General features: G+C 37.9%; 1 protein-coding gene across 3 annotated transcripts in view; it reads right to left on the reverse strand.

The window, feature by feature from the left end:
- SPAG6 (sperm associated antigen 6) overlaps nt 1-12,574 on the reverse strand; it is a 65,051-nt gene that overhangs the window by 5,397 nt on the left and 47,080 nt on the right. For 2 of the 3 annotated variants that reach the window (XM_086714770.1, XM_086714771.1), the window contains 3 exons: nt 11,526-11,717; nt 2,889-3,005; nt 551-696 (listed from right to left, as the gene is read on the reverse strand). In XM_086714770.1, coding sequence (XP_086570896.1) covers nt 551-696; nt 2,889-3,005; nt 11,526-11,717 — 455 coding nt within the window. The remainder of the gene's footprint in view (nt 1-550; nt 697-2,888; nt 3,006-11,525; nt 11,718-12,574) is intronic. The other variant, XM_086714773.1, reaches the window with a different exon arrangement.

Raw genomic sequence — 12,574 nt, forward strand, 5'->3', positions numbered from 1 at the left:
TTAATGCTCTACAAATCAATCTTATTAAAACGATTAATCTTGAAGAGAATTAACTGCTACATTACTATGAGGCACCTGCAAATCACAAACATGATTTTTTTTTTCAAATATAGATAGTAACTTTCTTTTTACCACTCAACATCTCTTTTCTATTTGTTAGACTCCTATTAATATAAATGTGAGCCTAAGGCAGCAAAATAATATGCAGGAAACCATGAAAATCAGCATCCATAGGCCCTTTCTAAATCAAGTTCACATTAAAGACTGTTAATTTAACTTGGACTCTGCATTCGGGTGCTCTTTAATAAAGCATGTGTTAGTATAGGTATGTCTCAAATGACATTCCAGTTTGACTTGGAGATGTGTGTGTGTCAATCAGAACATTATTAAATTTGAGGGGGAAAAAGAGATCAAGGTAGAATTAAAGGTACACGTTGGTCTTATGTAGTATTTCCAAGACCACGTGTTGACACGGTGGATATAAAATCCAGACCTCAAAACAGAAAGCCTACATTATAATTTTGAACTTCTCAAAGTCCATTTTTCCCACCTTACTATCTCCTCCGGGTAACAGCTGTTAATACTGTTGATGTATTCTTGGAGCAGAGAGCCGGGTCCTGCCTTTATCTCTTGAACCTTTTTCAGTCCACCACTTGTTACAAAAAGTCGTCGAGCTTTGCTGTCATGTGGCAGTACCTTGAAAAGTCAAGCACGTAAAATTGTCAGCTTTCCTTTTCCAAGTGGGATTATTGCTAGTGAAAAGAAAGAATATAGCTGAGGAAATGTAAAAGAGAATTTATGTGCAATATATCTGTAACATAATGAACCTAAGTTTGCTGCCGGTTAGAAGTAAAATGTAGTCTTTTTAGAAATGTATCAGTTCCTAGGAGTCTAGTGCTCTGGTATCGTTTGCTTAAGAAGACACGGGGGCACCTGGGTGGCTCAGTCGGTTAAGCGTCCGACTCTTGACTTCGGTCCAGGTCATGATCTCACGGTTTGTGAGTTCAAGCCCCACAGCGCAGGACCTGCTTGGGGTTCTTTCTCTCTCTCCCTCTCTTGCTCTCAAAAATAAACAGATACACTTAAAAAAGAAAAGAACACAAAATTCTGCCTGAAGCAAATACTCCCAAAGGCACATTTTTGTAAGAGTATATGCTATGTGGTACTTGTCTTTATTTTAACGTCCACAAATCCCGTTGGTTTAGTGGATTTTGAACTCAGTTTTATTTTGAACTCAGTTCAGGTCAGTCTTCATTTTCTTAGCAAGTTCAATAAAACTAGAATACCTCACTCAGTCGCCTTCAAGACTAGACCATAAAATAAAACGTTCAGAGATAATGCCAGCTGTTCCTTCTCAAGAGCTGATGACTCTGTAGATGGGCCACTCAGCAACCCACTCCCTTCCCCTTTTAGTTGATCAAAATCGCTGCTCAGTTTCTTAACTAGTACCCGGGGCGGGGGGGGGGGGGCACGGATTTGGCTTATTCTTTAGAAGCGGAAGCAGAACATAAGTGTTGGACACACACAACCATATCCCGAGGCAACCATATCCCGAGGAATGTGAAACCTTCCGCTGTCCAGTGACTCAGGTGCTTGAGGGTCAGCCAAGCTGTTGGAGATCATGGAAGACAGAGAACTGAAGGCTGTTAAGAGATAGTATTGTCTTTCAGATGAATACCTTACTAGACCTAAGCAGGTACAGGACCTAGTTTAAAAGTTGTAACAATATATAGTTTTCGTTCGTCATTGGAGAAATCTAGTATGCGAAGAGTAATACCTCCTTTACGTTAGCTTTTTAACGATTCAGAGGAATTTGGCCCCCATCTATGTGCATTAGTTTATGAAAGTCAACCTTAAGCACCTCTGTGTTTTATTTCTTAAAAACATCGTGTGGTTTTCAGTGGCGGGGGGGGGGGGGGGGCGGTGAGTGTTTAATATGTGCCTGAGATTAAGCTACGCTCTTTACGTATAACATCTCATTTAATCTTTACAATGACCTTATAAAACAGGAACTCTTATTACCCCCTGTTTTATGGGTAAGCCTACTAAGGTTTAGGGAGGTCAAGAGTTTGCTAAAGATATTACAGCTGGTAAATGGGAAATCCGGGCCCTCCAGCTCCAGAGCCTGAGCTCATAACCACTCTGGGATGCTACTTCCAGAGACCCCGTTTTCTTAAATGAAATCTCCTGAGCACCATTTAATCGGTTCTTTACAGCCTGAGTTACCATCCTGGCCATCGATGGCCGTGGGAACGCCATCATTCTTTCTCGGCCTTTGCTAGCAGCAGTCAGTCAGTCCTGCTGGCTAAGCCCACGTCCAGCAGCTTGACCTTTCTACCTTACTACTTTTAATCTGCCATGATCTAAGAAATATGGTGGCTATATTTGTTAAAACCGTTCGTAAAATGAGTCAATAAACTCTAAATGACGCTCTGAAAGCATCTCCAGAAGAGTGCACGGACTTTGTCATACGTGGCTCAGAGACCTTTTTATTTTTCTTTAGAAGATCTTTGCGGTGTTCCCAGATGAGTGAGACCAACAGACACCAGGATAATTGCTAAATTACCTATCACTATAAACTGTCTGTATTATGGGGTTTTTATATGTTGACGTACTATCTTCTCCTCAAGAACACTAAAAAGGACAGTAGAGGCTGTGAGGAAAATGTGAAGGAGGAAGTATGAATTATTTGTGTGTGAATCTTTTTTGACTTATGTGAATGTTATTAACCTGTGTTGCCTTCCCTGTCGCGATAGTCAGTGAGAACTAAGGAGTAAAGCCCTGCCCCCATCTCTCGGAAGGAGACATTGACCCAACGGGGGGAAAAAGAAATTAACAAGCCATTGAAATGTTCTTCCCCCACTTTCAGAAAAGAGAGCATCTCTTACCTTACTGAACTGTCCAACCACGTGCTTCAGGATATTGGGGGGCGCATCATACAGAAACGGCTCAAGGGCCGGTAAATAGGTGCATTTTTGTAGGATACTCTTTATGGCTTTCTTACTCTATTGAAATGCAAAGCAAAATACAGACCAAAGTAATAATCAAAGCTTGACCAAAATTCATGGCTCATGTTCCTAGAATTTGAAAATACAGTGAATTTCCAGTCCAACCTGCAGGTGTTTCATTGTTTAAGATGGGTGTCAGAAAAATTTCTATCTGGCATGGGTTTCACCTACCTGCCGGTTGCCTTCATGTTAAATTTTAGAATGTGCGGTGTATTACTGATCTCTTAAAATAACCTATGAGCAAAGTAAAATTAAGCATAAGGCTATAGACTCTAAATTAATATGTATTATATCTCATTCGTGTAAAACCTTGTATATGTTAAGCCATGAGAGCACCAATATGTCCTATTCCTTCCAACCAACGAGTAGAAAACACTCAGTTCATTGTAGAAAGTCATTATCAAACATTCTGTGTTCTCTAAAAGGTTTCATGACTTCTAGGTATAGTCAGAAAGGTTCTATGTGCATAATTCAGTGAACATTTGCAGATGTGAAACTGCCCCATTCACAAAGATCGACCCGACCATACGGGAGAGGTCCCCTCAGCAGCAGGGAAGGTATTATCCACAAGCTCAAGAACAGGTACTTCCCCCCTGTCCCCAGCACTTTGTATTTCACAGTGACACAAGTGTGGCTGAAGAAGGGTCCTGATGTGACTGTAGCGCATCCCTGAGGCCACCTCTAAGGCCACGGCTGGTTGTGATTCTGTTTCCTTGTATTAAAGCCTGCCCCCTTCACTTCGGAAGGCTCCCCAGTCAGGTTGGCCCACAGCTGTCTCCCCCTGGAATCCCACACCTGCTTGTATGTGGTTTTGTGCTTCCTTCCTCCGATCACCCATTCTCTCTCAGGCCTTAGCCAACCTGGTCTTCTGCGATCCTACTACTGAATGTTTAACAGTGCTTTTGAAATGTCAAAGAGCGTTCTGATTCTCACATCATGAATTTTACAATTGGCAAAATTGTAAATTCAGGAAAAACTTTCATCACATTTGTGCTATCAGTAAAGGCCCTGTTAATTTTATGGTTTACCAGAACCCCGGTCTAAGCAGTCCTGCATAACTTATCTCTCGATACGTTTGTCCTCAAACGTTGTTTCATAAACTAGATGAAATAAAGGAAGGAAGGTAAGAAATGCAACCCAACTTTCTTCCACAAGTAAGTTGGGACTAAACTTTCAGTCCCCGACACACCTAGTTATATCTTTGTGAGCCGTCTTAGGATCATGGTGACCTTAGCAGGCTGACAAATTTAACTTAACCGCTACTGGTGATAAGGTCTACTAATTGTGTAACACAGATCACAACCACCGTACCATGGTGATATACTATCGAGTTATTAACTGAGAATTCTAGAAAAGAGTCTAATGATCCTAGAAATTCACTGAACTTTACTATCCTTTGTCAAGAAGTATACTTGATTTATGACTCCATACTTCTAGAAAGTATATTAATTAATATTTTATTAACTTGTCAATTTCTGGGCTTTAGATTTTTTAACAACCCTTATTGAAATATAACATATACTGTAAATTCACTCATTTTAAGTACATAATTCAGTGGATTTTTAGTAAATTTACAGAGCGGTACAACTCTCACCACAACCTAATTTTTAGAACATCTTTATCATCCCAGCAAGGAACTTCATTCCATTTGTAGTGACCCCCCACCAGCCCTGGGCAACTTCTAACCTACTTCCTGTCTATAAATTTTATTTTTCTGGACAATTCATGTAAGTGGAATCATAAAATCTGTGAACTTTGGAGTCTGGTGTCTTTCACTAAGTGTAATGTTTTTGGGGTTCATCCATGTGATAGCATTACTATTTAGAGAAATTGCCAGACTGGTTTTCAATGTGACTGCAACATTTTACATTTCCACCAGTAATGTAAGAAGGTTTGAAGGTTCGAGACTCTCCAAATAATGATCAACACTTGGTACTGTCTTATTAATTGTAGCCGTTCTTGTGGGTGTGAATTAATAGCTCATTATGGTTTTGACTTGCATTTCTGTAGTGACTAATGAGGTTGAACGTTGTTTCACATACTGATTGGTCATTTGTTGGTAAAATGTTTATTCAGATCTTTTGCCCATTGTTTAAGTGGGTCATTTGTCTTCTTATTTTTGAGTTGTAAGAGCCCTTTATGTATTTTGAATACAGGTATTTTCTTGAATGTATTATTTGCAAATTATTTTTTCAAGTCTGTGGCTTGTTTTTTTTTTTTTAATTTTCTTAATGGTGTCTTTGAAAGCATACAAGCTTTCCATTTTGATAAAAACCACAAGATGAATGTTTTTGTTTATCACTTGTGTTTAGGTGTCATTTCTAAGAAATTAATGCCTAAACCAAGGTTTCTTCTAAGAGTTTTGTACTCTTATATGTAGATCTATGATCCATTTTTAGTTAATTCTGGTATATGGTATGAGATAGGGGTCCAAATTAATATTTTATGTTTGAGGATATAATAATTGTCTCAGTGCCATTTGCTGAAAAGACTTAATCCTTTTCACATTAAATTGCCTTGGAACCTTTGTGAAAAATCAATTGACCGTAAAAGGGTCTATTTCAGATTTTCAGAATTCAGTTACATTGATATATGTACCATATATCTTGATTACCATACTATCTTGATTGTTGTAGCTTTGTAGTAAGTTTTCAAATTGGGCAGTATAAGTCTCTTTACAAGATTGTTTTGACTAGTCTGGTCCTTTGCATTTCCATATGAATTTTAGGATCAGTTTCTCAAGTTCAGGGGAGAGGGGAAGCCAGTTGGGATTATGACAGAGATTGTATTGAATATATAGATCAATTTGGGCAGTATTGCCATCTGAACAATATCGAATCTTCCAGTGCATGAACATGGAAGGTCTCTCTCCATTTATTCCGACCTTCTTTAACTTTTTTCAGCAACGTTTGGTAGTTTTCAGTGTAGAAATCTATACTTCTCTTATTAAATTTATGCCTAAGTATTTTATTCTTTTTGATACTACTGTGAATGAAACTATTATCTTAATTTCATATTTTTTTAAGTTTATTTATAATCCCTATACCCATCGTGGACCTTGAACCCATGACCCCGAGATCAACAGTCGCCCGCTCCACCGACTGAGTCAGCTAGGCACCCCTCATATTTAAATTGTTTATTACCAGCATATGAACCTATATTTTAATATACTGATTTTATATCTAGTGATCTTGAACTCTTACTAGTTCTAGTATTTGTGTGTGTGTATGTGTGTGTGTGTGTGTGTGTGTGTGTGTGTGTGTGTGTGTATGTATTCCTTAGGATTTTCTACACACAAGATCATGTCATATGTTGGGTTTAAAATTGATTAGCCTTTAGAAAATATGCCTAATGGGGGCACCTGGGTGGCTCAGTCGGTTAAGCGTCCAACTGTGGCTCAGGTCGTGATCTCATAGCTCGTGAGTTCGAGCCCTGCATCGGGCTCTGTGCTGACAGCTCAGAGCCTGGAGCCTGCTTCGGATTCTGTGTATCCCTCTCTCTCTGCCCCTCCCCCATTCACACTCTGTCTCTCTCTCTCTACTTCAAAAATAAATTTTAAAAAAAATTTAAAAAGATTAAAAAAGAAAATATGCCTTATGTTTGGTTATTTATGGCAGTGAACAAAATAAAATAGTTCTTACAACTTCATACTCTGAATTATAGAGAATGTATATGGTGTAAACAAACTCTTTTATTTCAGTAAATCAAGTAATTTATTACTTTGAAATAATACTAGATTATGGATTTTTCTAATTGTCACAGCATTTAGTAGCTAGTGTTTGTCCTTAAATATACATAATATATGATGATATCAGAGAAGGAGTCATGAACTGTCTATTTAGGGCAACTTGGGTTTGAGCCAGGTTTTCCTACAAAGTAGCATACCATGTACAGGTCTATATTCATTCATTTTTCTGTCATCTCTAAAAGCTGACTCTGTCCACATTAATAAAAACTATTGTAAAACCCACAGTAAGTGACTAGCAATACTATTTTTTAATCTCTTCACAATACACATAAGAATAGTAATTAACAAGATGAAATTGTCAATACTTGATACGACTTCAATTGTTTTTCACAGAAAACAAAAGAAATAACAAAAATTATTGTTGCTCTCCTTAATGGATGATCATTAATGAAAACTGCCTAAAATGAATGATGTTTCTTATTGAAAAATTAATTTTGTTCTGAAAGCCCTGTAGCCCAAAGAGTCACAGTTATTAAAAGGAAGGGGGAACATAAATCTTCATGACCTTGTGTTAGGTCTGGGCTCCAAAAGGGCGAGCAACAAAAGAAAAAACAAACTGAACCCCATTAAAACACTGTCAATAAACTGATGACCACCCATAGAATGGAAGAAAATACTTGTAAATCATACATCTGATAAGAATTTGTATTTGAGATATATAAAGAACTCCTACTCAGTAATAAAAAGGTAACAGCCCAAATTAAAAATGGGCCAAGTGTCTGATTAGACATTTCTCCAAAGAAGATATACAAATGGCCAATAAGCACATCAAAAGATTTTTCAGCATCATTAGCCATCAGGGAAATGCAGATCAAAACCACACTGAGATACCAATTCACACCTACCAGGAGAGCTATAATGAAGAAACAAAGGTAATAACCAGTCTCAACAAGAACGTGGAAAAATTGGAACCCCATACACTGCTGGTGGGAATATAGGAAATGGTGCAGCCACATGGGAAGGCAGTTTGGCCGTTCCTCAAAGTGTTAAAGAGTTAAGATATGACCTCGCAAATGCCACTCCTAGGTTTATACCCAAGAGAAATGAAAACATACATCCACACACAAACTTGTACAATATGTTCACAGCAGCATTATTCATAGTAATAAAAGAGTAGAAGCAACCCAAATGTCCATTAACTGGTGAATGGGTAAACAACATGTAGTATGGTGATGCAATGGAATATTATTTGACAATGAAAAGGAACGAAATATTGGTATGTGCTACAATATGGATGAACCTTGAAAGTTACGCTAAGTGACAGGAAGCCAGGCACCAAAGACCACATACAATGTATGATTCCATTAAAATTTTTTTAACGTTTACTTATTATTGAGAGACAGAGAGAGACAGAGCATGAACATGGGAGGGACAGTGAGAGGGGGAAGACACAGAATCCGAAGCAGGATCCAGGCCCTGAGCTGTCAGCACAGAGCCCAACGCCGGGCTCGAACTCACAAACAGCGAGGTCATGACCTGAGCCAAAGTCAGATGCTTAACCGACTGAGCCACCCAGGCGCCCCTGTGTAATTCCATTTAAATGAAGTGTCCAGAAGAGGCAAATCTCCAAAGACAGAAAGTAAATTAATGGTTGCCTGGAGCTAAGCAGGGAGGGTATGGAGTGATCCCTAAGGGGGGAATGAAAACATTCTAAAATTAGATTGTGGGGACGATTGCATCTGTGAATGTACTAAAACCATTGAACTGTATACTTTAAGTGGGTGAATTATATGGCATATGAACTATATTTCAATAAAGCTGCTAAAAAACAAAGGGAGACGACTGTGATGGGAAGAACACAATAATTAAGTCATGTTAGAAATACTTTCGTAACGAAGGTAATCGAATGAACCTACTCAGATGCCAACCTAAGATAGACCATTTCAGTATGACGCCCCTAAATCAAAACAAATGAAAAGGCAACTGTGTGAATAGTTTCAAAATGTATGTAGGTGAGCTTGTTAGATAAAAGTTAGATTTTTTTTTTTCAGCTTTTAATAAGGCATTTGAAATAACTTAGGTGCAGGCAGATAGAAGGCTCTGTGTGAAAACATGCGAGCAATTCCAAGGGACTGCTCATTGGTTCTCCTGGATCAGAACCAATTAGAGAATGCTTACAGAAGCTGACCTGCCTTTGGGACAAAATGAACTTCAACGTGGCCTTTAATGTGAAAGCTGCCACAGAGTAACAAATGAGAAATACCATTAGCCGGTTCCTAAAGCTCTTGGATACATTTTTCCCTACTGAGATAATGTCAAATCAAACAGACTTGGACTTTCATTGTAAAGCCCTTAAAACAACCAAGGTTAGAATCCAAGAAACCTTGGGGAAGCAGAAATAATAACCAAGTCCCTACAATAAGAAAATATTTGGATGGACTTAAAAAGCCTTGGAAAGATTGCTGACAGGATAATGATTGATAAAGATCGCACTTTTTAATTTAACACCCACTGTATTTCCTGAAAATAAATATTGTATCAAACATAGACAAAAGGAACCTTAACTTCTATTAGTAAACCTGAATGTTTGAATAAAACTAATTTTGTTAAACTTACACACAATAAAAACAATCTTGTTTCAAAAGGTGAAGTTCTCAAACTTATTTTACTCTAGTGATATTTATACAACCTAACATGATAACGATTCATTAAAAACCAAGTTATATAAACTTAGTAGCGTATAAAAAGTATATAGTGCTAAGACACTATTTATAAGGGTTTCTCAAACTATAATTACTCTTGACTCTGCGATTAATTATTCAGTCTATAGCTAACATATGCCTTTATTTCTAAAACTTAAAGGAAAATATTATTATTATATTATTATTTTATTATTTTATAAATAATAATTTATAAATTATAATATAAATATATTAATATATAATATATAAATATATATAAATAAATAATAATTTATAAATAAATAATTTATATTATTTTATTATTATATTATTACATATCGGGCACAGCTTGTACCTGTGGAGACCCTGCTAGGGGAGGCCGTAGTCTTTGGACCGCTAGAGGTCAGGGTGGGAAGGGTAAGAAATGAGGAGGGAGGTGGGGGGGAGGGGGGAGTGGAGGTGCGAATGAGAGAAAAGAGGGAGGAAGAAAAGGCGAGCATGGTGATGGGTTAAAAAAATATGAGGCAAAAAGAGAACTACATACATAAGTTGAAATGATACATATGTAAATCAGCTGTACTTGGACAACTCAAAACTGGAAAGGCGATTGTGGTTTCTCACCAGAAAGCCAAAGAATCACAGAACTGTTAGCCAGGGAAAGGCCTTGGCATATTGTCAGTCTTCCTCTCTACCAAGCACTGCCAGCCAGCATCTACTCGACACTGGAGAAATGTAAGGGAAGCCCTGAGTCTATTAAATCATTGCTGTGATCTGGAAAGTCTTACAAAAATGGAAAAACTGTTAGTCTTAGAAGTAAACTTCCCTCGATGAATCTGTAGTGAAATAACGTGTAAATATAACCAAATAAACATAAATTCACTTTTATAAGTTTATAAAGCCAACAAGTGATTCTGTAACTTTCAGAACCCCTCAGCTGTATAGTTCAAGTAAATTTCCTGCCTTGTTACACCATCTAAAGTTGCTTCAGCAAACATGCTTTCCGATTTGTTAATTTATTGTTTTAACTAAAATTTAAATGGAATTTAACTTACTATCGTTAGTTTATTTTGAATTATCATCTTTTCTGTGCACTTTCCTCAGTCCAAGTCAATTCTGCAAACTGCTTTCAGAAAAGTATAGGGACTATCCTGGGAAACATTTTTTCTTTCTTTGAAATTCTAAAACTATTAAACAACCCATCCTAATGAAACTCATGCTTTGTGAATCTTTCTAGTAGCTGGTAATATTTTTTCAGAAAGCTTGTCTTTTTTAAAAATACATGATTGGGGCGCCTGGGTGGCGCAGTCAGTTAAGCGTCCGACTTCAGCCAGGTCACGATCTCGCGGTCCGTGAGTTCGAGCCCCGCGTCAGGCTCTGGGCTGATGGCTCAGAGCCTGGAGCCTGTTTCTGATTCTGTGTCTTCCTCTCTCTCTGCCCCTCCCCCGTTCATGCTCTGTCTCTCTCTGTCCCAAAAATAAATAAACGTTGAAAAAAAAATTAAAAATACATGATTTAGGGCACCTGGGTGGCTCAGTGGGTTAAGTGTCCAACTTTGGCTCAGGTCATGATCTCAGTTTGTGGGTTTGAGCCCCGCATCAGACTCTGTGCTGACAGCTCAGAGCCTAGAGCCTGCTTCAGATTCTGTGTCTCCCTCCCTCTCTCTCAAAAATAAAATTAAAAAAAAAATAAAATAAAATTTTCAATGCATGATATATAAATGTTTAACTTAGTGCATCTTATGGACATTTTTCTTTTAAGGAACAAACATAAAACATATAATTAAAAGATCAAGCAGACTTGGAGTTAGAAGAGGTAGATCATGGCTTCAGGAATACCCTCTGACCATTTGTATTATACCTTTGGAAAGCACCTTAAATTCTTTTAGACTCAATTTTTTAATGTTAACTGGACCAAAGTTCTAACCAATTCCACCTCCAGAATCCTATTATTCAATTCCGATTCCGTAAGAAAAGTCAACGTGCATGCAGAATACAAAACCCAGTCACTTACTTTACAAACCACACTGCACCTATTAATAAAATCAGCATGATCCATAATGATAACGTATCACCTTTAAAACGACATTATTTTTAAGAATGGGTCAGGTCTAGCAAATTTTCATCCAGCTGTTAAAAAGGAAGCGCTTACTTTTGTCTGAAGGTCCTCTGAACTCTCTGTGGACATGTACAGCGAAAGCAGAACAGGCAGGGTGTTTGTGACGGCAACGGCCCGTGCGTGCTCCGGGGTATGTCTCCCAATCTGTCCTAGGGCCCAGGCGGCCGCAGCCTTAATGTGATCTTCTGGTTCTTCGCACAGGCAGACCGACAACTGGGGCACAGCCTGCAGCGTCCATCAAAAGAGCGAGTGGTATGAATCCAGAGCGGGATTAAAGAGTCTCCCGTGTCTCCCAAACATGAGAAGGCATCATTTTGGCCTTGATCCTTTTTTTCCTCAACGGTTCGATAAATGAGCACATCACAGGGGCTGTCATTTTTCAAGTCGATAAAATGACTAGAACTAATTTACCTTGATTATCTGTAACAATCCAACTAAACTAAGAACATCTCTGCTAGCGTTTCCTCCCCAAATAGGCATTTAACCAAACAACAGATGTCCCAGGCTAGCATATTACGGGCAAAACCAGATTCCACTGTGACAAAATAAAAGTGCTCAGGGTTCTGAAACCTTTTATTGGCCTTTGTTTAAAAAGTTAATTTAGAATCCTTTAAAAAAAAAATCACCTTTCACCAAGTATAATAGATCTGACAACAAAATAACTACTATAGATCCAAAATTACAAGAACAAGCCAGAATTCCATTTAAGTAACATTTAGATGAAGTACCTTCACTAAAAACTTTCCTGAATACTAAATACTTTTCACTTATTTGGGCTAACTTTTAAACGATAGTTTTTTCCGTTTTAACATGATTAAATGTCAAAGTAGAAATGATTACTTTTGTTATACAGATAGCATGTGCTTATATTTTGCTCAGGCTTTTTATCTCGATACGCAAAGCAGAATTAACTAACGGGTCTCAAAGACACCATAGTTTATATACCCAAGGAAGACTCAAATAACCAAATCAATTTATAATTCCAAATTCTGTACAGGCATAACTTCCTAACTCATTTGAGACTATAATAATTATCACCTCAGGGCGCCTGGGTGGCTCAGTCGGTTAAGCATCTGACACTT

This window comes from Puma concolor, chromosome B4, assembly GCF_028749965.1.
Source record: "Puma concolor isolate L17-30 chromosome B4, mPumCon1.1.hap2, whole genome shotgun sequence".
NCBI classification, from domain to species: Eukaryota; Metazoa; Chordata; class Mammalia; order Carnivora; family Felidae; genus Puma; species Puma concolor.